Source organism: Panthera uncia (genome assembly GCF_023721935.1).
Source record: "Panthera uncia isolate 11264 chromosome A1 unlocalized genomic scaffold, Puncia_PCG_1.0 HiC_scaffold_17, whole genome shotgun sequence".
NCBI lineage: Eukaryota > Metazoa > Chordata > Mammalia > Carnivora > Felidae > Panthera > Panthera uncia.
In genome coordinates, this window is record NW_026057577.1 from 86,845,069 (window position 1) to 86,873,022 (window position 27,954).

Sequence of the window (27,954 nt, forward strand, 5' to 3'; positions counted from 1 at the left end):
AAAAAAAAAAAGAATTCAAAATATATAACTATATTGCCATTATTATATTCCCAAAGGAACTAATAGTAATATATCGGATTATCCAGTCAGTATTCAAATTTGCAGTTGTTTCGTAATGTCATAATTTTTCACAATTTATTTGACTCTTTTCAGGTAAGGTTCGTGATTGGGTTTGGTTATAGTCTGCAAAGTCTTTTAATCTATAGTTTCCTTTTTTGTCTCTTGTTTTCTGGATGTTTATTTGTTAAAGAACCAAAGCTATTTGTTTTATACAATTTTCCAAAGTCTGGATTTTACTGATAACATCTCCATGGTATGTAGTTTGACATTTCTCTCTATCTTCTGTATTTCCAATAAATTGGTATTTGGATTTAGAGATAGAATTCGCCTTGGATTTTCAGTTGTTTTGTTTTATTTTTGCAAGTCTTTTTCAGAGTGGCATTATGGTCTTCTCATCTTTAGTCAGGAAGCACATAATGTCTGGTTGTCTCTCTTTTTGTGATATTATCAGTAACTGATACCTTATGCCCAGCTCCATTAATTCATTAGGGGTGCAAAATTAGCTGGAATACTTCTGTAAAGAGAAACTTCTTCTTATGTACTCTTTGATTACTACCACATACAATTTGTTTCTGCCTTCAAAAAGTTTACATTCTAGCTTTTCCTTTTGAAAGGTTAAGAACTACAACAGAATACCTGCCAATATTGCTATCTAGGTGGATGTTATTCTTATAATCATTATTTTTAATCATTAATGAATTGTGTTAGCTATGGCCTCTATTTTAATAGGTCCCACATATTTATCTGCAGCCCCAGATAAATATGTCCAGAGTTGCATCCTGGTTTTCACATGTCCATTTTTCCTGGGTGTCAGTATATTGAATGGTGATCTCACTTCCCACACTGAAACCTGTTATCTCTTCCTGAGTTTTATGTATTTTTTAATACCAGCATTATCCATGCATTTATCCAAGCTCAGTGCCTCCACGTTGTCCTTGGCTCCCAGTGTCTCTTCACTCACATCCAGTCAGTTAGCAAACCAATTGATTCTGTCCCCTACACATGCATATCCCCAGGGCACTCAGTCAGTTGAGAACCTGTATCAGGTTCTATGCTGAGCATGGAGCCTGCTTAAGATATTCTCTCTCTCTCTCTCTCTCTCTCTCTCTCTCTTTCTCTCTCTTACGCGCACTCTAATTATTTTTTTTTTAAAGTTTTTAATATAGAGTATTCTCACTTCCTTACTTTGTGTCCTGCTCACTGCTCAGCTGTTGAAAATACCCTCTTCCTGATTTGCCATCTTTGAGCTCTGCATCCTGTCTTTTCATACTCTTTTAAAGGTATAATTCTGGTTGTGCCATCCTCCTGCCTAAAGTCTAGTGGCTCCACAACGCCCATGGTTTGAAAGCAACATGTTTAAAATGACTCATGAAACACTTAATAATTTAACCCAATCTTTATCTCCCACCATACACCTTGTGCTCTGTCCACATTAAACAAATACTCCATGCTCTCATATTTATTACCTTTACACAGACTGTTCTATATGTCTCCCTACTCCAAGATTCTAGGCCTACCTTAAATGTTACTTTATGCAGCCTTTAGTAGTTCCTTAGCAAGTAGTTGTTTCTTCCTGTTTTCCCTAAGTATTTTATGCATTTTTCTGCTGTGGTGCTTGTAATATCACAGTGCAGTTATTTATTTTTTCATCTCTTTCTCCAATGAGGTTTTAAGCAGTCCTCTCTATACTATGAGCTCCTGGAGAAGTTAGACTGAACCAAATTCCTAGTTAGTTTTGTGTGGTAATTTAGAGCATTTCATCAATCAATAAAGCTTTCTATCAATAAATGTTTATTTGACCAAATGTGGTTTCATCTGTTTTGATCTGTGGAAAAATACCACTCTTAGAATTGCTTCAGTGTTTGGTTACTTCCACACAGTAGTTTAACTTCTTTTGCAGCACATCTCCTTTTCTTCATTTTTGCCTTAAAACCTACTTAAGTTCACAGGTAAAAATACTCATCTTGAGTGTTAAAATGTCCACACTTTTAATTGCGTATTTAGCTCTTTACCTTAAAGACAGTTCATTTGGTGCACCTTAACATGAAGTTAGCTCTATTTGTTTATAATCTAGATCATTCTATTCATAATTTGCTTAATTTCTAGGGTTCAGCTGCGCGAATGGATCATGAAACAGCCAGTGTTTTGAGTTCTGGTAGCACACACTCTGCTCCTCGAAGGCTGACAAGTCATCTGGGAACCAAGGTAACAGAAGATTACAAACTCTGGTCACTAATACTATGAGTACTTTGCTCTAAAACATTCTTCACTCATCTTTTAAATTCAGCTAGAGGACAATTCTGGTTCCATCTCTTCTTAAAGAAACATCTTTTTATACAAGAGGGCACAAAGGAAAAAGGATTATAAAAACTGCCAAATTAGCTAGTTTTTTATTCTTTTTCAGCTTTATCGTGCACTTCTCTGCAAGTACTCTAAGCTCCAGCCACACTGGCTTCCTTGCTTCTTCCCACGCACTACCTGTAACTTTTCTGCCTCCATGACTTGCCTATGATGGCACACACATCCACTTTCTACACCACCACAAAATGGCTGTCAGAATCCGAGGCAGCCTTTAGAGCTCTTCTTGGGCTTTACTTCTTTACAGAATATTTTCTGATTCCCAAGTTCCTCTCACCTCCCCTTGTGGTCTGTCTACCTCCTCAGGGTCACTGCAGTTTGCATGAAGTACTCTCTTTCTTTTTTTTTTTAATGTTTATTTGTTTGTTTTGAGAGAGAAAGAGAGAAAGCATGTGCAAGCAGGGGAAGGGAGAGAGAGAATCCCAAGCTGGCTCCATGCCGTCCACAGAGCCCAACAAGGGGCTCCATCTCATGAACCATGAGATTATGATCTGAGCTGAAATCAAGAGTCAGACGCAGACTGAGCCACCTACATCCCCCTGCATGAAGTTCTCTTGGAAATAGGGACTTTTTTCCTTAGTCTTTTGCAGCGTCTAGCACAGAACCTGCACATAAGGGTGTTTAATAAATATTCAGTGAATAGAAAAATTATCAAAATGGAATGTTACCCAGTGTTGGTAAGCTAGTTTTTTTAGAGTCTCTCAGATATTAGCAAGTATTTTAGGACTTTAGAATGGTATGTTTTAAAAAGAAAATAATTATTGTATTGTTGTCATCTCTATAAGTTGGCCAGAGTCTTTAATATTATATTGAAAAAGATGAAATTCTAATTTAACTAAACAGTATATTTTTAGTTAAATCTCACTAATTCATTAACTGTTTTCACAGAATACTCTATGTATAATCTTTCTTTACTTTGACAATATAATGGCTCTTAGGAAAAGTGTTACTGAAATAATGCTGATTTAAGAAATGAATTTAGAGTAATCAGAGATAATTGTTAATATGAGATTTAATACTTTTAATAACTCACAGCTGCTAATTGAGACCTCTGGTATGCCAGTAACTGTGTTAGAAGTTATGTGTACATTTTCTCTAATCTCAAAAACACTTTTTTAAATAAGAAAACTGAAGCAAAAAAAGTTCAGGCAGCTATTGCATATTTAAATTGGAATTCATCCCCAGATCTGTCCAACATCAACATGTAATTCTTACTATAAAGAAAATCTAATATTCAGCAGTACTACTGCATGAAAATCGGCAGCTAGAATACCATTTCCTGTTGAAGTAACTGGTGAATGATCATATTAAGACCTTACTACATTTTTTAATGCCAGCTACTGTCCTATACAGGTATTATTTCATTTAATCTTCACAGAGGAAATCTCGTTAGGTTAATATCTCCATTTTGCAATTGAGAAAACTGGTCTCAGAAATCAAATAACTTGGTAGTGTCACACAGCTCATTCCTAAGTAGTGGGGCCAAAATTTGAAAGCCCAGTTTTCCACGGTTCTCCCTTCCTAAAACTTTAATATCTAAAAAGTAGTGTGTGTTTATGTATTTAGAGTTTCTTAGCCTCAGCATTGTTGACTGGATAATTCTTTATTATAAGATGTTAAGCAGTATCTCTGGTCTTTTATCTTTTAAATGCCCATAACACTTTCTTTTGCAGTTGTGACACCAAAAAATGTCTCCAAAGCAAAGCATGTCCTAAGAGGGCCAAAATCACCCCTGATTAAGAACCACTGATTTATAGAGATGATACATTCTTTATATAATAGCCTCGATTTTTATGTAATAGCTCTCACATTGAAATGAGGCTAACCATGGTGCAAGATAACTGGGTACTGTTTCCAGTCTAATCTGCTTCTGAGCAAACCCTTAGAATTTGTTGTCAGAGAGTTATTGATGTTTACTGGTTGCTTTAAAAAAAAAATGGTTAAGACATCTGGCCTTGAAAGGGGCGCCTGGGTGGCTCAGTTGGTTAAGTGTCCCAACTTTGGCTCAGATCATGATCTCGCGGTTCGTGAGTTCAAGCCCTGCATCCGGCTCTGTGCTGACAGCTCAGAGCCTGCAACCTGCTTCGGATTCTGTCTCCCTCTTTGTCTGCCCCTCCCCCGCTCGGACTCTGTCTCTCCCTCTCTCAAAAATAAACAAACATAAAAAAAAAAAAAGAAAGAAAGAAACCTGGCCTTGAAGCACCTAGGTGGCTTAGTTGGTTGAGCGTCCAGCTTTTGATTTCGGCTCAGGTCATGAACTCATGATTCGTGAGATCAAGCCCCGAGTCAATCTCTGCCCTGAGCATGGAGCCTGCTTAAGATTCTCCCTCTCTCTCCCTCTTTCTCCTTCTCTCTCTCTATCTCTCTCTCTCTCTTTCTCTCTCCCTCTATGTGCCTCTCCCCCTACTCTCACACACCCTCACTCTCTTTTTCAAAATAAATAAACTTAAAAAAAAAAAAAAAAAAAAAAGAATCCTGGCCTTGTACTCCCTATATGATCATGGCATTCTTCCTTTTATGGCAGAATATTTTTATATGTATAAGGGAGAAATTATATACTTTTAACAATATTATAATCTGGTAAAGGTTAGTGATTGTTGAAAACTAGTATGTAGTAAATGTTGAAAAGTTTTCTATTTATTGATTATAGTTATAAATTAAAAGAAGTACAGTAAAATTTTAAATTGTACATTTAAATAAACCACATTCCTCATTGTGTGTGTGTGTGTGTGTGTGTGTGTGTGTGTGTGAAATCATTTGATTGTCATTCATTATAATCAATGGGTTATTACCAGCTATTCCAGAAAAAGGGCAGTTTAAGTATGTAAGAAGCTACTCTCTCTTTCAACACTGTATGTCACCACTGCTTCTGTTTATTCATATAAACAAATTGGTGATGATTATATGGATTTTGAAATAATGCTCATTACTTCATCCTGGAAAGGGGGTTTTGAGTTTTGTTTTTCTTTTTAATGAGTTACAATAAATATCCCATTCATCACTTCATTGGTGTTAGCATTTGGATATTAAAGTCATAATTTTGTTTCTAAACTCATTTGGCCCACAGGTGGAAATGGTGTATTCATTGTTATCAATGCTTGGTACTCATGATAAGGATGATATGTCGCGAACTTTGCTAGCTATGTCTAGCTCCCAAGACAGCTGTATATCCATGCGACAGTCTGGATGTCTTCCTCTCCTCATCCAGCTTTTACATGGCAATGACAAAGACTCTGTGTTGTTGGGAAATTCCCGGGGCAGTAAAGAGGCTCGGGCCAGGGCCAGTGCAGCACTTCACAACATCATTCACTCACAGCCTGATGACAAGAGAGGCAGGCGTGAAATCCGAGTCCTTCATCTTTTGGAACAGATACGAGCTTACTGTGAAACCTGTTGGGAGTGGCAGGAAGCCCATGAACAAGGCATGGACCAGGACAAAAATCCAAGTATGTTCCCTGTAGTGCATGTTACAAAGCAAATGTAAAGTTTTGTAAATGAAAACTTTTTAAGTTAGTATGTCGTCTTTATGAGTGGAATATGAGTGGGATATAGGAATGGGAAGTTCATAGTAGCCATCTACACTGCTAACATAGTTTAAAGCTTAAGTCTGTATTTTTCTAGAAAAAATTGAGCAAAGGGAAACCAAAAAAGTACAGGGAATCAAGAGATATATAGTCATAGCATCATAGTATATTTAGAAAGAACTTGAGCAATTATGTTTTTCCATCCCTTTCCTTTTATAGATTAAGCTCAAGAAAGTGACTTTATACAAGTTTCTTCAGCAGTTAGTGACCACACCATAATCTTTACATTTGCATAACATTCTGTTCAGTGGATGCAGAGATATGTTATATCTGTTATGTTATTTGGCCCTCACAACAACCTTGTGAAGTAGGAAGGGAAAGTATTATCTCCATTTTACAGATAAAGAAACTGAGGCTCGGAGTGGCTGAAAGACTTGCCTGAAGCCTCATAGCTACTAAGTGGTAGAGTCAGGAACAGAGGCCAGATCTTCTGACTCTCAACCCAGTGCTCTTCCCACTGTACCATCCTACTTCAGGCCATGGGCCCCACTTACTGGGAGTGATCAGCCACCCAGCTCTTTGCTGAGGGAGAAACCCTGGGCAACCAACCCCTCTCCATCAGCAGGGAACATGGGAGTTGGGACCCTTGGGGACATAAGTTACTTCATTCCTGTAGCAAGAACCAAAAGCAGTAAGTATATAAGGTAAGATCTTCTTTTCACCTGGTAAGAAAACACACACACACACACACACACACACACACACACACAGAGGCACACAGGGTGGGGACTGTTGTAGTAACCTGTTGATTTAGGGACAAGGGGTGATGGTGAGAACACCATCTAGGAAGATTTAGCAGGTTTTTTTTAGCTTACGTATAAAGGTGAATGTATTTTAAATTTACAAATTTTCAAGAATGAGAAAATAGCAGAAATGGTCCTTTATATCTGTTTGTCCTAGGGATGAGGAAAACTGGTAAGATACTTTACTGAGAGAATATTGTCTTTATGGAATTGTTTTCTCTGGGTATCTACAATCATGTAACAACTTGTATTTTGTGATCTTAAGAATTGTTCTCAAAATGGTTAAATTAAATATTATTACTTCTGAAAAATAGACTTTTAAAATTTTGATTTCACATAATGAGTTTTGAAACTGTACATGGTATTAAATGTGAAGGTATATTTTCTTGGACGTCTCTTTAGATTTTTGTTTACTCTCTATCTATATAGTAAGCTTTCTCTACTAGGTTCATACTGTATTTCTTCTTTTTTTTTTTTAAAGTTTTTACTTACTTATTTTGAAAGAGAAAGGAAGGAGGGAGAGAGAGAGAGAGAGAAAGAATCCCAAGCAGGCTCCACACTGTCAGTGCAGAGCCTGATGGAGGGCTCAAACTCAAGAACTGTGGGTTCATGACCTGGGCCAAAACCAAGAGCCAGCCACTTAACCAACTGAGCCACCCAGGTGCCATATACTGGATTTCTTTATTACATTTGTACACAGCTAAGTGTTTTTAACCCACACTCATGACAATAGTTTAAATAGAAATTATAACAAAACAACTTTATACCAAAGTGTTTTTATTCTTTTATATATTCAACATAATTTTAAATTATTATTTGAGTTATAGCATAAACCTGCAAGGGATTTATACTAACAGATTTGGTTAAAGGCAGGTAAGTGGTAAATATTTTTCTGGAACCAAGAAAAACCCTTTACTCATATTTTCTTTTCCATGTTTGTCGTATTTATTCATCTATTCAGCAAATATTTGTTGATCTACTAAACTACTATGCATTAGGGATATTAGCCTTGTTTTTTTTTATTAAGTATAATAAACATTATTGCTTTTGAGAAAACAAAGCATTATGTTTTGTATCAATTTTATTTTTCAGTGCCAGCTCCTGTTGAACATCAGATCTGTCCTGCTGTGTGTGTTCTGATGAAACTTTCATTTGATGAAGAACATAGACATGCAATGAATGAACTTGGTAAGACAAAAATGTTTCTTAATGCCGTAGAAGAAACCAACATTTTTCATCATCGTTGGAGTATAATGCCACATGTTTCTATTACCACCTGCTTCCTCCTTGCAGGAAATGATTATACTCTGGTTTCCGGAGGAAAAAAAAAAGGTTTTTAATGATAGGCACTGCTACCTTGTTTAAACTAACTTGACTTTTCAAAATCTTGCCCCTGTTGCCATAGTAGACCCTATGTGATAGTTGATGAGGAGGGTAATTTAAATTATTTTGAAATGTGGAGCTAGGTGATTGTTCTTGAACTCAGTCACTTCTCATGGACACCAGAAGAAATTATTATTAAAATTCTCATTTATCTTCGTGGTTATCAGCACTTTGCTGGATTTTCATGGTAAGCAGCATAATATCTCTGAAACTGGTTAATGAAGAAAAGCATTATGGTCTAATTTAAGTTAGAAATATTCCACTAGTTTTGGAAGGATTACTCTTTTGTGTATGTGTTATCACACACTCTAAACCTTTTATAACCTGCATTTTTGTGCACCCCATTTTTCATGTAACGGTTTTTCTTTGATTTCTAGGTTCATTTTGCACATGTGGTATTTATAATTGCATCATGCTGAGCCATCTCATGTGAACTGGATCTCTAGTCGTGCCACAAGCAAGAACCGTACACTGAGTTCCCATCTTAGTGTAGCTGTGCCCTTGCTTTTCATGCTGTTTATTTTACATTACACTCCAGCCCCCACTTTGTATTCCTACCACCCTCATCATTGTCATTCATCATTTATCTTAAAAGTCACAAAGTCATGAGACTCTTAAACACAGAGAACCTAAATGGCCAAAAATGAGTGTTGTCTCCTTCAGAGTCATCACTTTGGGAGGCTGTGTACTTTGTGAGCTCAGGCCTGTCCTCCAGCTGTGCTTTTCTTCCCACAGGCCCTTGCAGTTGGCCCATCTGATTCTCTTTCCTTCCCCCACCCCCCAGCCTCCCATGGAACTGAGTGTGGTCTTATGAGTTTGCCCCTCCTTACTACAATCTCAGCATTTGTGAAAATTTTACATTTGAGTGTTTTTTTAATGCTAGTAATTATGGGAAGGGGATAAAAATCATGAATAAACAAGAAAACTAATCCAATTTTAAGCTACTACAAAGGTTTTCCTGTAAATGTCCCTGTGTTCCAATGAACTGTAGATTAGGACTGACACATTGATCATCTGAATTTCAAAGTAAAACCTAGACTCAGTATTTGTTCCTCTTCCTTCTTCAGGTAGGAAGGCTACCCGGGGCATTTCATCACAGGAGCTAGGGCAGGGGCTTGCAGGTGAGGAGCAGGATGGGGCCTCTGGGGGTGTGACTGTTGGCACAGAGCCACAGGGGGTTACCTTCTTCTCATTCCTAGCCTCTAAATTTGTATGAAGCAAAAGAAAGATCAAGGTTTGTGGATTGTGCGGAGATGGAGTAATTAAGCACAAGGTATCTGATAGTGAGGGATAAGGAGGAAAGAAGTCCCAAATAGATGAAGGGACATTCCAAAGCCCAGTCTGCTGGGACTGTCATTTGTACATAGAAGATTCTACAACTTACCCAGGTCATTTAGGTTTGCATCAATTAGTATCACAGGTTTTAGACTGTAGTATCAGTGATATATACATTGATTAAATGCCCACTCTGTCCTAGAAACCATGCCAGGCCCTGGAGGTAAAAATGATGAAGATATGGTTCTGACTTTCAAGGAACTCATGGCTTATTTGTATTAGTATTTCCAAAACTAGATCATAATAATCACCAGAGGTATTTGTCAAACCATATAGATTCCCTGGCCCTGTAGCAGGCTTAGTAAAGCAGTATCTCCAGAGGGGGTACCTAGGAATCATTTAATAAGTGACCCAGGTGATTCTTATGATAAGGAAATTTTGTGAAACACCAATATATAGAATATTTATGTTGAGTCCCTAATGTTTATTTTAGAATGAGACGTTTTATGCTAATGGTGATATCGAAAACCCAAGTAAAAGGAAAAAATACACCTTTTAAAACTAAGAATCATCTTTCTATTATCTTTTTTTAATATAAGTCTAAATTAAGGATTCTGTTGAATGGTTTCTTTTGAAACCATTGGTCCTCTATTAGCTTTAAGGTTATGAGGTACCACATTGGATTATATTTGGTCCATCTGGACCCCTTTTTTAAAACACAGACACTGAGCAGAATGTGAAAAAAATTATGCTTATCATCTTTGCATTACCTTGAAAAAGCCTAAGTTTTCTTAGGGCATCTATTTTTTATTCTATCAGTCATAAATTCACATCATATTTTTGTGAATCCATTTATAGTTTTCACATATATATTCATTGCCTTAAAATTTACAGAAATTTTTTTTCATTTGCCTGAAATCATAAAAGATTCTCTCTTTTATCTGATATCCTAAAATTTATTGAATGTTCCTTTTTCTTCATGGTGTTGCTGATATTGACAATATCCTTCTTTAATCATTGTTTTCAGAACCCAGTCCTGAGTTTTTTAATTTTTCCGTTCAAAAAAACTCTTTGTTCATTTAGTGCCTTCTTGAGACCTTCTTTATTAGATCATTTCACTTTCTTAAGAAAGTGTCACAGATACTGATATAGCAGGCAGGATTTCATATAGTCACAAAGCATAGTATGTTTTGTTTTGGTATTGATAGCCTGCTCTATAATGCTCGACATCTTGGTGATCTTATCAGTATATAGGGCCACAGTCTTCAAGTCATCAGTCACTCCCATTTCCATTCATGAGTCAGAACTCTCACTTCTTCTACTGGCTCCTTCTAGTAGTAAGCTCCTTAATACTTTACTCAAGTATTAAATGGTAGAAATTCCTCAGAGTTCTGTTGTAGGTTTTCTTCGTCTCTCCCTAGGCAGTATCTTCCAGTGCATGGCTTCATTTACAGTGTTTTTCAGATTTACGTCTTAATCTGAGTTTCAGACACATTATCAAATCGTTCATCTGACATCTTCATTTAGATGGTTTTTCACACATTTTTAACTCAACTGCCCCAACTGAATTTGTTATCTCCTTCGTCCCCAAATCTCTGTCCCTTCCAGGGTTCTTTTTCCCAGAAAATGGCATGCCAATCAACCCAGTTGCTCAGGAGACAACCTCGGGAGACATCCATGACTGTCTCCTCCTTATCCCCTACATTTAGTAACTGAGTACTTTCATTCTGCTTCTTAAATCTGTCTCATCACTGCTCTCCTTTTCATCTCCAGTTCAAGCCACTGTCGTCTCTTCTGTTCTGCAGTTCTTTGTCTTATTTGTCTCCACACGTCCAATTGTAATCCATTATGCACCTTGCAACCATAGGAGTCTATTTAGAGCACACATTTAATTACTCCTTCTCCTGTCTGAAATCCTTGGTGTGACATATAAAGTCTTGCATGATGTCTCCACCCATTTTTATAGCCTCATCTTGTGACCTTCTCCTTGTTGCTAATTTAAGGTTCAGGGGTTCTTGCACTTACTGTTTCATCTGCCTAAAATGCTTTTGTATTATTCCTGTCCCACCCATTTTAGATACTCATTCATCCTTTAAGTCTTAAACTTTATTTCCTCAGCCTTTTTCTTGATCCTCCCAATCTAGGTTAAACCCACCTATTACCTTGACCTGTGCTTCTTCACAGTCCATTTTACCTTAATTAATTGTTCAGTGTCTGCCTTTCCTCTAATCTATAAGCTCCATAAAGATAGTGACTGTATTTTGTTCACTGGCTATGTATTTTTCCATCATCATGGGTGGTTGGAGGAAAACCTTCCTAAATATGGTTTGGATTTTCCTTAACCAAATTAATTTTCACTTATCTATGTTCAAACTCATCTGTCATTACTGCTAGTCATAAAGATTTGCACCAGCCTTCCTACAGTTAATTCCCCTGGCTTGGAATTCTTGACCCCAGTTAGAACTTTTACAAACTTGCAGATTCCTCTACATACTGACCCTTCTAAATCATTTACAAAAATACTAAATGTACAAGTCCTCTTTCAGATTAATAACCTGACTGTTAAGACTTAGAATTTCCAAGAATTGCCTGTTTATATCCATCCTCCTTTTTTCTAAGCCACTTCTCTGTGACAAAACAACATCCCTAGTCCCATGATGATTAACATTGATGATGAATAATATTTTGAATAGCCTCCATATGCATTTTTATTTTTATTCACCTGCTCACCATTTTGCTTTACCTTTTTTATTTTGTTCTGTTTTGTTACTACCCCTTCCTTTATGTCTTTCCCTTTCCTTTTCCTTCATTTTTCTCCTTGCCTTCCTAGTGTTGACCATTGTGGGTCGAGCATACCCAGTGGTGGGAATCACAGAGAAAAAAATACTCAATTCTAGTGTAGTTGGTATTTGACACTTGAGAGTATCAAAGAAAAGTCAGAAAATTTTTTAAATATATAAATATATATGTATTTTTTTAAAATATATATGTAGTTTTATAGAACTTAGTAATAAGTTGAACAGATAATTCTTTTTCATAAAAAAAAAAAAGCTTTGCTTCATGCCGTTTTATTTAGAAATCTCAGGGTTTCTAAGGATAATTCTTTGGCAAACCAAAAACATTAATTAGGCCATAGTGTATAACATTGAAGAATGTAAAGTTCTAATAATAAAAATAAGTTACCTTTTCCTGCCTTCATGCGGGAAGATCTAGTGTTAGAAAGTAGCCTTCTTCATCAATGAGAAGATACAGTGTGTGTGTAGTAAATAGAGTATAATTGCTCACTTCACTAATGCAAGGGTTTGAAGGGTGGAGAAAACTGGCAGAAAATGGAGTAATTATCATTTGTACTTTATGAGTGCATTTCACAAAAGTTCTTTATAACGGTTTTTGTAGCTTGTAGTTCTAAAGACATACTTAAACCATATATTCTCATTCTTTAAGATTTTTTCCTAGTAATTAGTTTTTAAATTTGGTATTACTTGTTTTATTTTAGATGATTGTCTTTTTCCTCTTGCCCTTTTGAAATTAGGGGGACTACAGGCCATTGCAGAATTATTGCAGGTGGACTGTGAAATGTATGGGCTAACTAATGACCACTACAGTATTACATTAAGACGATATGCTGGAATGGCTTTGACAAACTTGACTTTTGGAGATGTAGCCAACAAGGTATGTTTTAGAAGATCTGTTTCTTAAGATCTCTCTGGTATGAGTTAGTTTCATACAAACTACCTTTCACTAATTTTTTTTTTCCTTTCCTCATTAGACATTCACTAATAAAAAACCTGAACTTCACACACCACTGCATATTCTTACTCATTATGTTGTCTTACACCTAAACAAAGGCAAAACATGGAACACAGTAGTGGATTTATATAATTGCATTTAAAATACTGTTCCTAGGAATGAGAGCAAAAATCTGAAAATCCCGATGACGTATGCAAGTATACACATATATTGGTTCCGTCCAAATAAGAGACTTTACTTTAAAACCCTTTGCTTATTATTTCTTATCATTTATTCATTTTATTTCTCCAGTATACTAAGAGAAGAACTGATAGCAAAAGACTTATGTAATCTGGTTTTACATCTTTTATGGATAAAATATTAGGATGATTAAAATGAGACCGTTAAAACTGGATTTGAAGTTTATTAGACAAAAATAAAGCACAGCTTCATTTTGCCTTGTTACTGACCCTCTGTTCCATTTCTAATTTTACAGGCTACACTCTGCTCTATGAAAGGCTGCATGAGAGCACTTGTGGCCCAACTAAAATCTGAAAGTGAAGACTTACAGCAGGTACTAGTTAGAATCACAAATGTTTTTTGGGGGTATTTGTGGGTTAATATCATGATTTAGATTAATTTAAGCTTTGGCTCAATATTTAGTGTCTTATGTTTCAATTATGGTTACATTAATACCAGAATAAAGGAAAATAATTATATTGTAGGAATTCCTTTTGGCACCATATTAGCATTTAGGAGGAATTTCTTTATTAGTAGATTTCTACTCTTAACAGTAGCATTAAGGAGCGCCTAGGTGGCTCAAGTGGTTAAGCATCCGACTTCGGCTCAGGTCATGATCTTGCAGTTCGTGGGTTCAAGCCCCGCATTGGACCCTGTGCTGACAGCTCAGAGCCTGGAGCCTACTTCAGATTCTGTGTCTTCCCTTTCTCTCTGCCCCTCCCCCACTTGCATTCTGTCTCTCTCTCAAAAATAAATATTTTTAAAAACTTTAAAAACAAAAAAAAGAGGTTAGAGTGGAAGAGAGCCAAAGCATAAGAGACTCTTAAAAACTGAGAACAAACTGAGGGTTGATGGGGGGTGGGAGGGAGGGGAGGGTGGGTGATGGGTATTGAGGAGGACACCTTCTGGGATGAGCACTGGGTGTTGTATGAAACCAATTTGACAATAAACTTCATATATTAAAAAAAATAAAATAAAATAAAAATAAATAAATAAATAAAAACTTTAAAAACAAACAAAAAAAAAAAGCATTAAAAACAAAACAACTATAGAGGCACCTGTGTGGCTCAGTCAGTTGAACATCCCGGCTCTTGATTTCAGCTCAGGTCATGATTCGAGGGTCATGGATCAAGCCCCAGGTTGGGCTCTGAGCTGAGCATGGAGCCTGCTTAAGATTCATTCTCTCTCTCTCTCTCTCTCCCTCTCTCTCTCTCTCTCTCTCTCTCTCTCCCCCTCTCCCTCTCCCCTTCTCCCCCTCTCCCCCTCTCCCCCTCTCCCCCTCTCCCTCTCTCCCTCTCTCCCTCTCTCCCTCTCTCCCTCTCTCCCTCTCTCTCTTCCTCTCTCCCTCTCTCCCTCTCTTCCCTCCCCCTTCCCGCCCCTCTCCCCCACTGGCACTCCTGCTCTCTCACTCTAAAAGAGAACAAAACTATAAATTATTTTATATTCAAATTATTCTAAAATTGATTTCATTTGCAGGTTATTGCAAGTGTTTTGAGGAATTTGTCTTGGCGAGCAGATGTAAATAGTAAAAAGACATTGCGCGAAGTTGGAAGTGTGAAAGCATTAATGGAATGTGCTTTGGAAGTTAAAAAGGTACCTTTGAAAACATTTAATATTCTCATTCGGATTTTCATCTTTGGTTACTTTTTCCCATCCCTGAGATTCCTTAATTCGTGACCCGCTTATCTCATCAGTTCTTATTCTTAGACTGCTCTAAACTCCTACTAAAGTATTAAGATGGAAAAGATTGTACAAAGTGTCCTAGGGTAAGTCAGGGTTTTTCAGATTTGACACTGTTGGCATCTTGGACCTGATAATTGTATGTTTTAAGGGACTGACCTGTGCCTTGTATGGTGTTTTGCAGCATATTTGGCCTTTGTCCATTAGATACCAATACACTTCCCCTCAGTCATGACAGTCAAAATGTCTCCAGATATTACCAGATGTGCCCCAGAGGGGCAAAGGGAAAGAATCATCCCCAGTGGAGAATCACTGTGTACGTAGTGTTAGTGTTACTCTGTGCTCTCCAGAGTCCTCAGTTTTGACAGTCACCCTATCAAGAGGTGATAAGACCCAAGGGCAAGGAATTCCTCAAATAATAGTTTGCTTACAAAAGGAAATATCACCAGATGGCATATCTACTTCATAAACTAAGCTAATTTAAAAAGAAAAGCTTAAACTTGAAATCTGGGACTAAGCAGGCTTCCTTTCACCCAACCATTCCCCCTGGACCCACAGCCTACATTATTTTTCTTCAAAATGTCCTTTTTTGAGAAGATAAAGAATTTGGGAGTTTTGTTTATTTATTTGTATATGTATTTTTGTGAAATTATTTTATACCAGGAAAACCCAAGAAAATCAACTGAAATATAATTAGAAATAGGAAAAGTATTCAATTAAAAAAACTGGTTATAACAATAATATTCAAATATACTTAGGGTCTGCATAAAAAATACCATTAAAACGCTCTTGAAGGGGCGCCTGGGTGGCTCAGTCGGTTAAGTGGCCGACTTCGGCTCAGGTCATGATCTCACGGTCCGTGAGTTCAAGCCCCGCGTCGGGCTCTGTGCTGATAGCTCGGAGCCTGGAGCCTGTTTCAGATTCTGTGTCTCCCTCTCTCTGACCCTCCCCTGTTCATGCTCTGTCTCTCTCTGTCTCAAAAATAAATAAACGTTAAAAAAAAATTAAAAAAAAAAATTAATATTTAAAAAATAAAACGCTCTTGAAATAGCAGAACACTTGTATTTCTTACAGGGAAAAACATATACAAATGGCCAAGAAGCACTTAAAAAGATACTCAACGTCATTAGTCATGAGGAAAATATAAATTAAAACTAGTGAGATACCATTACATATATTATATTGGTTAAAATGTAAAAGATTAACCAAGTGTTGTCTAGGATGTTAAGCAGCTGGAATTCTCATACACTGCTGGTGGGAATGTAAAATGGTATATACCACTTTGAAAAACATTTGGTAGTGTTTTAAAGTTAAACATATACCAACCATACAACCCAGCCATTCCAGTTCTAAGTGTTTACCAAAGAGAAACCTCTGTTCACACAAAATCTTAAACACAGATGTCAGCAATTTTGATAGCCAAAAACTAGACAGAACTCTAAAGTATATCAACAGGTGAATGGGTAAAGAAGTTATGGAATGTCTACAATGGAATACTATTTGGCTATTAAAAAAATGAACTATTGGGGTACCTGGGTGGCTCATTTGGTTAAGCATCCGACTTTGGCTCAGGTCATGACCTCTTGGGCCCCGCGCTGGGCTCTGTGCTGACAGCTCAGAGCCTGGAGCCTGCTTCAGATTCTGTGTCTCCTTCTCTCTCTGTCCCTCCCCTGCTCGTGCTCTCTCACTCTCTCTCTCAAAAATAAACATTTAAAAAAATGTTTTTTAATGAACTATTGACACATGCAGTAATCTATAATGACAGAAACAGATCAGTAGTTGCTTGGGGCTGGCAGTGGATTACAATAAGATACCAGGAAATTTAGAGCATTGATATAAATGTTTGTTATACACAACTTGCTGTTTTTATTTAATATTAAATCTTAAACATCTTTCCATGTCAGTATATAGAGGGTTTTTTCTGGGTTTTGTTATCATGAAATGTCATCTTTTCAGAATGCACACCAATTCCGTCTCATAGTCTAATATGAGCTCTTGTCAGGGTTGCCTGGGTGACTTAGTTGGTAAACCATCCGACTTCAGCTCAGGTCATGATCTCACAGTCCATGAGTTCGAGCCCTGCATCAGGCTCTGTGCTGTCAACTCAGAGCCTGGAGCCTGCTTCAGATTCTGTGTCCCCTTCTCTCTGCCTCTCACCTGCTCACACTCTGTTTCTCTGTCTCTCTCTCTCTCAAAAGTAAATAAGCGTTAAAAAATTTAATATGAGCTCTTGCAAGATATGTGTGTACCATCTAAACACATAGAATAAAGTTCATAAAGGTCATTAGTTTAGTATTGTGTTCTGCTTGTTCTATGGGGATATCACTTAAGTTCCATTTGGTATTTTATGAAAGTTGTCCTAAATGAAGAGTTCCTAATACTTTGCCCATGAGGGGCAAGGAGCAGGGGAGTTGTGCAATAATAATAACAACTTACTCAAGGTGTGCTGGGGTGGCCCAATCGGTTGAGTGTCCAACTCTTGATTTCTGCTCAGGTCATGATCCCAGGGTCAGGGGATCAAGCCCCACGTCAGGCTCTGCACTGAGTGTGGAGCCTGCTTGGGATTCTCTCTTTCTCTCCTCTGCCCCTGTCCCCTGCTCACACTTTCTCTCTCTCTTTAAAAAAATTAAATTAAAAAAATTAACAACTTACTCAATAGAAGTAAACACAGAAGTTGGAAGAGGCACATTCCAACTCTAATTAGATGACGCATGTTCTGTTTCTTAATAGGAATCAACCCTCAAAAGCGTATTGAGTGCCTTATGGAATTTGTCAGCACATTGCACTGAGAATAAAGCTGATATATGTGCTGTAGATGGTGCGCTTGCATTTCTGGTTGGCACTCTCACTTACCGAAGCCAGACAAATACTTTAGCCATTATTGAAAGTGGAGGTGGAATATTACGGAACGTGTCCAGCTTGATAGCTACAAATGAGGACCATAGGTAAGTTTTATATTACTTTTAAATGAATTAGTGTAGAATTCTTACCCTTAAAAAGACCCAGTTGTAAGTAGTGTTTTGTTTAATTGTGCAGGTTCTAAGCCAAATTGTATTTATTCTAACAAAAGTTTATAGTATCACAAAGATGTGTACAAGTAAATAAATGACACTTAAAAGGTATAACCCATACATAGGGAATAAAAAGTTACAAATACTACAAAGAACAAAATCTCATTGTATATGTTAGTATGGCATAAAGGAGTATAAGGTTTATAAAGAACAAAACTTAGGTGTATAATCCAGAGAACACAGTAGTTCATATTCTTTCTAACGGTGTCTTAATAATCATAATGTCATTTAACCAACAACCATTTATCTAACTAGGGCTGTGAAACCTAAGAAAGTATCTGAGATACAAGGCACACATTTTCAGAACTTAGGCTCTGTATTTTGTCAACAAAAATATGGGTATCTTTCACAGCATATTTATTTATTTATTATCCAGTATTGCTTCCCATTTTCAGAAAGTCCATAAGGTGCTTTTAGTAACAGTACTTGTAAAGAATGTGAACATCTTCTCTTTAGGTTTTTGATGCACAGACTAACAAGCCTTATAGCCCTTTCTGCTATGCAAAGAAGACCTCTTAAATTCAGTAAGCACTCAGCTGTTTGCTGGACTGCTGAGAGAACTGTCATGTTAAGGCTCACTGCACACCCTTGCCAATCAATTTTAAAGCCCTCTAAAGTTGAACATGCTGTCATTAAACTTTAGTTTACCGTGCATTAAACAAGCTATAGCTCTTTCAAGTCCCAAAGTTCTCAACCTTTGGGACTCTCAACCTTTGTTTTAAAGTTACCTTTAAATTTCCAAAACCTTTCATTAGAAATAACAAACTACGTGCACAGTTTGACAGCACATTTGTAAGGGGGATGGCAGTACCACAGACTCAATCCAGGGACATAGAGGTTATTCTAAAATGTCAGTTTGCCGGCCTAGGAGCTTACATAAAGCTTACAGCTTTATGACTATATAAAGATCCATCGATCGATTCTTCCACGTCTTCCACTACGTCTTATTAGTCAACATTGTGGCACCCATCCATAGATTAAGTTACCACAAAGTCCCTGTTTAGCATAAGATTTCATGATATATTTATTGGGGAACTCTATGACCATATGAACAAGGCAGATGTGTCTGCTCAGGCAAAAATTTTAAAGGCTATTGGGTCAGAATAGGAAATACAGAATGTGTTAAAATTAACACTTCTTTTAGTCTGACAGATGAGTATTTTTAAACAATAAACATTAAACGAACTAGGAACAAATGGAGATGTGAAACGCTTGAAATTTGTAGTATAAATTGGTGCAGTTTTATTGTGCCTATTAATCAGTTTTAGTAGTTATCTTTAGATTTAAATTTGTTTTCTAACCTTTTATTTATTGTTATAATAAGCAGATTTTTACCTTAATTTTGGGATCTCTTCTTTTTATTTCAGGCAAATCCTAAGAGAGAACAACTGCCTGCAAACCTTATTACAACACTTGAAATCTCACAGTTTGACAATAGTCAGTAATGCATGTGGAACCTTGTGGAATCTCTCAGCAAGAAATCCTAAAGACCAGGAAGCATTATGGGACATGGGGGCAGTCAGCATGCTCAAGAACCTCATTCATTCAAAGCACAAAATGATTGCTATGGGAAGCGCTGCAGCTTTAAGGAATCTCATGGCAAATAGACCTGCAAAGTATAAGGATGCCAATATAATGTCTCCTGGTTCAAGCTTGCCATCTCTTCATGTCAGGAAACAAAAAGCCCTAGAAGCAGAATTAGATGCTCAGCATTTATCAGAAACTTTTGACAATATTGACAATTTAAGTCCCAAGGCATCTCATCGTAGTAAGCAACGACACAAGCCAAATCTTTATGGTGACTATGTTTTTGACACCAATCGACATGATGATAATAGATCAGACAATTTTAATACTGGAAACATGACTGTCCTTTCACCATATTTAAATACTACAGTGTTGCCCAGCTCCTCTTCATCAAGAGGAAGTTTAGACAGTTCTCGTTCTGAAAAAGATAGAAGTTTGGAGAGAGAACGAGGAATTAGCCTAGGCAACTACCACCCAGCAACAGAAAATCCAGGCACTTCTTCAAAGCGAGGTTTGCAGATTTCCACCACTGCAGCCCAGATTGCCAAAGTCATGGAAGAAGTATCAGCCATTCATACCTCCCAGGAAGATAGAAGTTCTGGGTCTACTGGCGAGTTACATTGTGGGACAGATGAGAGGAATGCACTAAGAAGAAGCTCCACTGCCCACACACATGCAAACACTTACAACTTCACTAAGTCAGAAAATTCAAATAGGACATGTCCTATGCCTTATGCCAAATTGGAATATAAGAGATCTTCAAATGATAGTTTAAATAGTGTCAGTAGTAGTGATGGTTATGGTAAAAGAGGTCAGATGAAGCCTTCCATTGAATCCTATTCTGAAGATGATGAAAGTAAATTTTGCAGCTATGGTCAGTATCCAGCTGACCTAGCCCATAAAATACATAGTGCAAATCATATGGATGATAATGATGGAGAACTAGATACACCAATAAATTATAGTCTTAAATATTCAGATGAGCAGTTGAACTCCGGAAGGCAAAGCCCTTCACAGAATGAAAGATGGGCAAGACCCAAACATATAATAGAAGATGAAATAAAACAGAGTGAGCAAAGACAATCAAGAAGTCAAAGCACAACTTATCCCGTATATACTGAGAGCACTGATGATAAACATCTCAAGTTTCAGCCACATTTTGGACAGCAGGAATGTGTTTCCCCATATAGGTCAAGAGGAGCCAACGGTTCAGAAACAAATCGAGTAAGTTCCAATCATGGAATTAATCAAAATGTAAACCAGTCTTTGTGTCAGGAAGATGACTATGAAGATGATAAGCCAACGAACTATAGTGAACGTTACTCCGAGGAAGAGCAGCATGAAGAAGAAGAGAGACCAACAAATTATAGCATAAAGTATAATGAAGAGAAACATCATGTGGATCAACCTATCGATTATAGTTTAAAATATGCCACAGACATTCCTGCCTCACAGAAACCACCATTTTCATTCTCAAAGAGTTCATCTGGACAAAGCACTAAAACTGAACACATCTCTTCAAGCAGTGAGAATACATCCACACCTTCATCTAATGCCAAGAGGCAGAATCAGCACCATCCAAGTTCCACACAAAGCAGAAATGGTCAGACCCCAAAAGCCACCTCCTGCAAAGTTCCCTCTATCAACCAAGAAACAATACAGACTTACTGTGTAGAGGATACCCCAATATGTTTTTCACGTTGCAGTTCACTATCCTCTTTGTCATCGGCCGAAGATGAAATAGGATGTGATCAGACAACACAGGAAACAGATTCTGCTAATACTCTACAAATAGCAGAAATAAAAGAAAACAGTGGGACTAGATCAACAGAAGAGTCTGTGAGTGAAGTTCCAACAGTGTCACAGCATATTAGAACCAAATCCAGCAGACTTCAGGCTTCTGGTTTATCTGCAGAATCGACCAGGCATAAAGCTGTTGAATTTTCTTCAGGGGCCAAATCTCCATCAAAAAGTGGTGCTCAGACACCTAAAAGTCCACCAGAGCACTACGTTCAGGAGACTCCACTCATGTTTAGCAGATGCACTTCTGTCAGTTCACTTGATAGTTTTGAGAGTCGTTCGATTGCCAGCTCCGTTCAGAGTGAACCCTGCAGTGGAATGGTAAGTGGTATTATAAGCCCCAGTGACCTTCCAGATAGCCCTGGACAAACCATGCCACCAAGCAGAAGTAAAACCCCTCCTCCTCCTCCTCCTCCTCAGACAGTTCAGAGTAAGCGAGAGGTACCTAAAAACAAAGCCCCTACTGCGGAAAAGAGAGAGAGTGGACCGAAGCAAGCTGCTGTAAATGCTGCAGTACAGAGAGTCCAGGTGCTTCCAGATGCTGATACTCTCTTACATTTTGCCACAGAAAGTACTCCAGATGGATTTTCTTGTTCATCTAGCCTGAGTGCTCTGAGCCTCGATGAGCCATTTATACAGAAAGATGTGGAATTAAGAATAATGCCTCCAGTTCAGGAAAATGACAATGGGAATGAAACCGAATCTGAGCAGCCTGAAGAAGCAAATGAAAGCCAGGTAAAAGAAGCAGAAAAACCTACTGATTCTGAAAAAGATCTGTTAGATGACTCAGATGATGATGATATTGAAATATTAGAAGAATGTATTATTTCTGCCATGCCAACAAAATCTTCACGTAAAGCCAAAAAACCAGCCCAGACTGCTCCAAAATTACCTCCACCTGTGGCAAGGAAACCAAGTCAACTCCCTGTGTATAAACTTCTTCCATCACAAAACAGGTTACAGGCACAAAAACATGTTAGTTTTACACCAGGAGATGATATGCCACGGGTGTATTGTGTAGAAGGGACACCTATAAACTTTTCCACAGCTACATCTTTAAGTGATCTAACAATAGAATCTCCTCCAAACGAGTTAGCTGCTGGAGAAGGAGTTAGAGCAGGAGCACAGTCTGGTGAATTTGAAAAACGAGATACCATTCCTACAGAAGGCAGAAGTACAGATGAGGCTCAAAGAGTAAAAACCCTATCTGCAACTATACCTGAACTGGATGACAATAAAACAGAAGAAGGTGATATTCTTGCAGAATGCATTAACTCTGCCATGCCCAAAGGAAAAAGTCACAAGCCTTTCCGTGTGAAGAAGATAATGGACCAGGTCCAACAAGCATCTATGTCTTCATCTGGAGCTAACAAAAATCAGTTAGATGGTAAGAAAAAGAAACCTACTTCACCAGTAAAACCTATACCACAAAATACTGAATATAGGACACGTGTAAGAAAAAATACAGACTCAAAAAATAATTTAAATGCTGAAAGAACTTTCTCAGACAACAAAGATTCAAAGAAACAGAACTTGAAAAATAATTCCAAGGACTTCAATGATAAGCTACCAAATAATGAAGATCGAGTCAGAGGAAGTTTTACTTTTGATTCACCTCATCATTACACTCCCATTGAAGGAACTCCATACTGTTTTTCACGAAATGATTCTTTGAGTTCTCTAGATTTTGATGATGATGATGTTGACCTTTCTAGAGAAAAGGCTGAATTAAGAAAGGGGAAAGAAAATAAAGAATCAGAAGCTAAAGTTACCAGCCACACAGAACTAACCTCTAGCCAACAATCAGCTAATAAGACACAAGCTGTTACAAAACATCCAATAAATCGAGGTCAGTCTAAACCCATGCTGCAGAAGCAGTCCACTTTTCCGCAGTCATCCAAAGACATTCCAGACAGGGGAGCAGCAACTGATGAGAAATTACAAAATTTTGCTATTGAAAATACTCCGGTGTGCTTTTCTCGAAATTCCTCTTTAAGTTCTCTTAGTGACATTGATCAAGAAAACAACAATAACAAAGAAGGTGAACCTGTCAAAGAGACAGAGCCCCCTGACTCACAGGGAGAACCCAGTAAACCTCAGGCATCAGGTTATGCTCCTAAATCATTTCATGTTGAAGATACCCCTGTTTGTTTCTCACGAAATAGTTCTCTCAGTTCTCTTAGTATTGATTCTGAAGATGACCTGTTGCAGGAATGTATAAGTTCTGCAATGCCAAAAAAGAAAAAGCCTTCAAGACTGAAGGGTGATAATGAAAAGCATAGTCCCAGAAATATGAGTGGCATGTTGGCAGAAGATTTGACACTTGATTTGAAAGATATACAGAGACCAGATTCAGAACATGGTTTATCCCCGGATTCAGAAAATTTTGATTGGAAAGCTATTCAGGAAGGTGCAAATTCCATAGTAAGTAGTTTACATCAAGCTGCTGCTGCTGCATGTTTATCTAGACAGGCATCATCTGACTCAGATTCCATCCTTTCACTGAAATCAGGGATCTCCCTGGGATCACCATTTCATCTTACACCTGATCAAGAGGAAAAACCCTTTACAAGTAATAAGGGCCCACGAATTCTAAAACCTGGGGAGAAGAGTACATTGGAAACTAAAAAGATAGAATCTGAAAATAAAGGAATCAAAGGAGGAAAAAAAGTTTATAGAAGTTTAATTACCGGAAAAGTTCGTTCTAATTCGGAAATTTCAAGCCAAATGAAACAGCCTCTTCAAACAAACATGCCTTCAATCTCTCGGGGCAGGACAATGATTCATATTCCAGGAGTTCGAAATAGCTCTTCAAGTACAAGTCCAGTTTCTAAAAAAGGCCCACCCCTTAAGACTCCAGCCTCCAAAAGCCCTAGTGAAGGTCAGCCAGCCACCACTTCTCCTAGAGGAACCAAGCCATCTGTGAAGTCAGAATTAAGCCCTGTTACCAGGCAGACATCCCAACCAGCTGGAGCAAATAAAGGGTCTTCTAGATCAGGATCTAGAGATTCCACTCCTTCAAGACCTGCCCAACAACCATTAAGTAGACCTATGCAGTCTCCAGGGCGGAACTCAATTTCTCCTGGTCGAAATGGAATAAGCCCTCCTAATAAATTATCCCAGTTGCCAAGGACTTCATCCCCTAGTACTGCTTCAACTAAGTCCTCAGGTTCTGGGAAGATGTCATACACATCTCCAGGCAGACAGATGAGCCAGCAGAACCTTACCAAACAAACGGGTTTATCCAAGAATGGCAGTAGTATCCCAAGAAGTGAGTCTGCCTCCAAAGGACTAAATCAGATGAATAATGGGAATGGATCCAATAAAAAGGTAGAACTTTCTAGAATGTCCTCAACTAAATCAAGTGGAAGTGAATCTGATAGGTCAGAGAGACCTGTATTAGTACGCCAGTCAACTTTCATCAAAGAAGCTCCAAGCCCAACCCTAAGGAGAAAATTGGAGGAATCTGCTTCATTTGAATCTCTTTCTCCATCTTCTAGACCAGATTCTCCCACTAGGTCCCAGGCACAGACTCCAGTTTTAAGTCCTTCCCTTCCTGATATGTCTCTGTCCACACATTCATCTGTTCAGTCTGGTGGATGGCGAAAACTCCCACCTAATCTCAGTCCCACCATAGAGTATAATGATGGAAGACCAGCAAAGCGCCATGATATAGCACGCTCCCATTCTGAAAGTCCTTCTAGACTTCCAATTAATAGGTCAGGAACCTGGAAACGTGAGCACAGCAAACATTCATCATCCCTTCCACGAGTAAGCACTTGGAGAAGAACTGGAAGTTCATCCTCAATTCTTTCTGCTTCATCAGAATCCAGTGAAAAAGCAAAAAGTGAAGATGAAAAACATGTGAACTCTATTTCAGGAACCAAACAAACTAAAGAAAACCAAGTATCCACAAAAGGAACATGGAGAAAAATAAAAGAAAATGAGATTTCTCCCACAAATAGTACCTCTCAGACCACTTCCTCAGGTGCTGCAAACGGTGCTGAATCAAAGACTCTGATTTATCAAATGGCACCTGCTGTTTCTAAAACAGAGGATGTTTGGGTGAGAATTGAGGACTGTCCCATCAACAACCCTAGATCCGGAAGATCCCCAACAGGAAATACTCCCCCCGTGATTGACACTGTTTCAGAAAAAGGAAATCCAAACGCTAAAGATTCAAAAGATAATCAGGGAAAACAAAATGTGGGTAATGGCAGTGCTCCCATACGCACCATGGGTTTGGAAAACCGCCTGAACTCCTTTATTCAGGTAGATGCCCCAGACCAAAAAGGAACTGAGGCTAAACCGGGACAAAGTAACCCTGTCCCTGTGTCAGAGACTAATGAAAGTTCCATAGCTGAGCGTACCCCTTTCAGTTCTAGCAGTTCAAGCAAGCACAGTTCACCTAGTGGGACTGTTGCTGCCAGAGTGACTCCTTTTAACTACAATCCAAGCCCTAGGAAAAGCAGCGCAGATAGCACTTCAGCTCGGCCATCTCAGATCCCGACACCAGTGAACAACAACACGAAGAAACGAGATTCAAAAACTGACAGCACAGAATCCAGTGGAACTCAAAGTCCTAAGCGCCATTCTGGGTCTTACCTTGTGACATCTGTTTAAAAGAGCTGGAATGATGAAACTAAGAAAATTATGTGTTAATTACAACTGCTATGTAGAAATCTTGTTTCAGATGAAACTTTAAAAGACTGAAAAATTTTGTAAATAGGTTTGATTGTTAGAGAGTTTTTGTTCTGGAAGCCATATTTGATAGTATACTTTGTCTTCACTGGTCATATTTTGGGAGGCACTCTTGATAGTTAGGAAAAAAATGGTAAAGCCAAGTATATTTGTACAGTATGTTTTACATGTATTTAAGTAGCATCCCATCCCATCATACTTTAATTATTGCTTGTCTTAAAATAATGAACACTACAGATAGAGGATATGATATATTGCTGTTCTCAATCATTTCTAGATTATAAACTGACTAAACTTACATCAGGGAGAAATTGGTATTTATGCAAAAAACCATTCTGTTTTAGTCCTTGTGAATCCATCTAACATTATAATTAATCATGTGGCTGTGAAATTCACAGTAATATGGTTCCCGATGAACAAGTTTACCCAGCCTGCTTTGCTTTACTGCATGAGTGAAACTGATGGTTCAATTTCAGAAGTAATGATTAACAGTTCTGTGGTCAAATTATGTGCATATAGATAGCTACAGTGTAACAATTTACACTATTTTGTGCTCAAAACAAACAAAAAAATCAAAAAATCTGTGTAACTGTAAAACATTGAATGAAACTATTTTACCTGAACTAGATTTTATCTGAAAGTAGGTAGAATTTTGCTATGCTGTAACTTGTTGTATATTCTGGTATTTGAGGTGAGATGGCTGCTCTTTTATTAATGAGACATGAATCGTGTCTCAACAGAAACTAAATGAACATTTCAGAATAAATTATTGCTGTATGTAAACTGTTACTGAAATTGGTATTTGTTTGAAGGGTCTTATTTCATGTTTGTATTAATAATTGTTAAAAAGGCCTCTTTTAAAAGCTTATATAAATTTTTTCTTCAAATTCTATGCATTAAGAGTAAAATTCCTCTTACTGTAATAAAAACAATTGAAGCTAACTGTTGACATTTAACCATTCCATGCATTGGCACTTAACCATTCCTGAAACTTACTATTCTTATATGAGATTAGCTTAGCACTCCTGGTGTTTAATATTTTTTCTTACTCCACTGGGGTTGATTTAAAACAGATTCATGGAATAGCAATGTGCACTACCTAGCACAGGACTGGACGTTGAACATAATAGGCCCACATAGAGTATTTCTTTTTTCTTAATAGTCTCTTTACTTGAAAATTGTATTGATTATTCTTAGGTATAAGTAGTCTCTTCCATGCCTGTCTTGCAGTGTAACTGTCTTGTCCCTTCATCTACCCTCTGTTGCTACTGGGTCTGGAATGAACACCTTTTATCCCCCTATATGTTGGGGCAGAATTCCAGCAGCTGATTGTAATCAGCATTTTGCCATGCTCAGAAAATGCAAATCACACGGAACTTCAAAGGTTTAACACCACTATGAGATTCAAAAGACAATTTAAAAACCTCTGCCTGTTAAGGAATACTGTTTCTGGTGGGTAGAGTTATGGGGTACATGTGCCATTGCCCCCTTCTTCACAGAGCAGGGAGAGCCTCCTTCATGAAGTAAGATAACTAATACACATATTAACATATTTTATCTTCCCAGAATTTGTCCTGAATGATCAGAGGGTGAAAATGATAAATGCTCACATACTGAATAAATGAAAATTTACTTTTAGTGATAAAAGTCATGCATTCTGCTTTGGGGGAAGAGAAAAGATATTTAGGTACAGTGGGGATACTGGGAAAAGTGGTTGAGAAGGAGTAAGCACATCTGCTTGATGCCCCTGAAATCACATGTGGTTATGTACCCCTTACATGTGTTTATCAATGCCAGTAAATC

At 37.8% G+C, this 27,954-nt stretch overlaps 1 protein-coding gene across 4 annotated transcripts in view; it reads left to right on the forward strand.

Moving 5' to 3' along the window:
* Positions 1–27,093, forward strand: part of APC (APC regulator of WNT signaling pathway) — a 149,224-nt gene extending 122,131 nt beyond the window's left edge. For 2 of the 4 annotated variants that reach the window (XM_049647722.1, XM_049647723.1), the window contains 9 exons: positions 2,167–2,265; positions 5,486–5,864; positions 7,838–7,933; positions 9,196–9,249; positions 12,936–13,075; positions 13,629–13,706; positions 14,849–14,965; positions 17,783–17,997; positions 19,491–27,093. In XM_049647722.1, the coding sequence (XP_049503679.1) occupies positions 2,167–2,265; positions 5,486–5,864; positions 7,838–7,933; positions 9,196–9,249; positions 12,936–13,075; positions 13,629–13,706; positions 14,849–14,965; positions 17,783–17,997; positions 19,491–26,073 (7,761 nt within the window). In that variant the 3' untranslated portion in view covers positions 26,074–27,093. The remainder of the gene's footprint in view (positions 1–2,166; positions 2,266–5,485; positions 5,865–7,837; positions 7,934–9,195; positions 9,250–12,935; positions 13,076–13,628; positions 13,707–14,848; positions 14,966–17,782; positions 17,998–19,490) is intronic. The other 2 variants (XM_049647724.1, XM_049647725.1) reach the window with 1 other exon arrangement.
* The last annotated feature ends 861 nt before the right edge of the window (positions 27,094–27,954 follow it).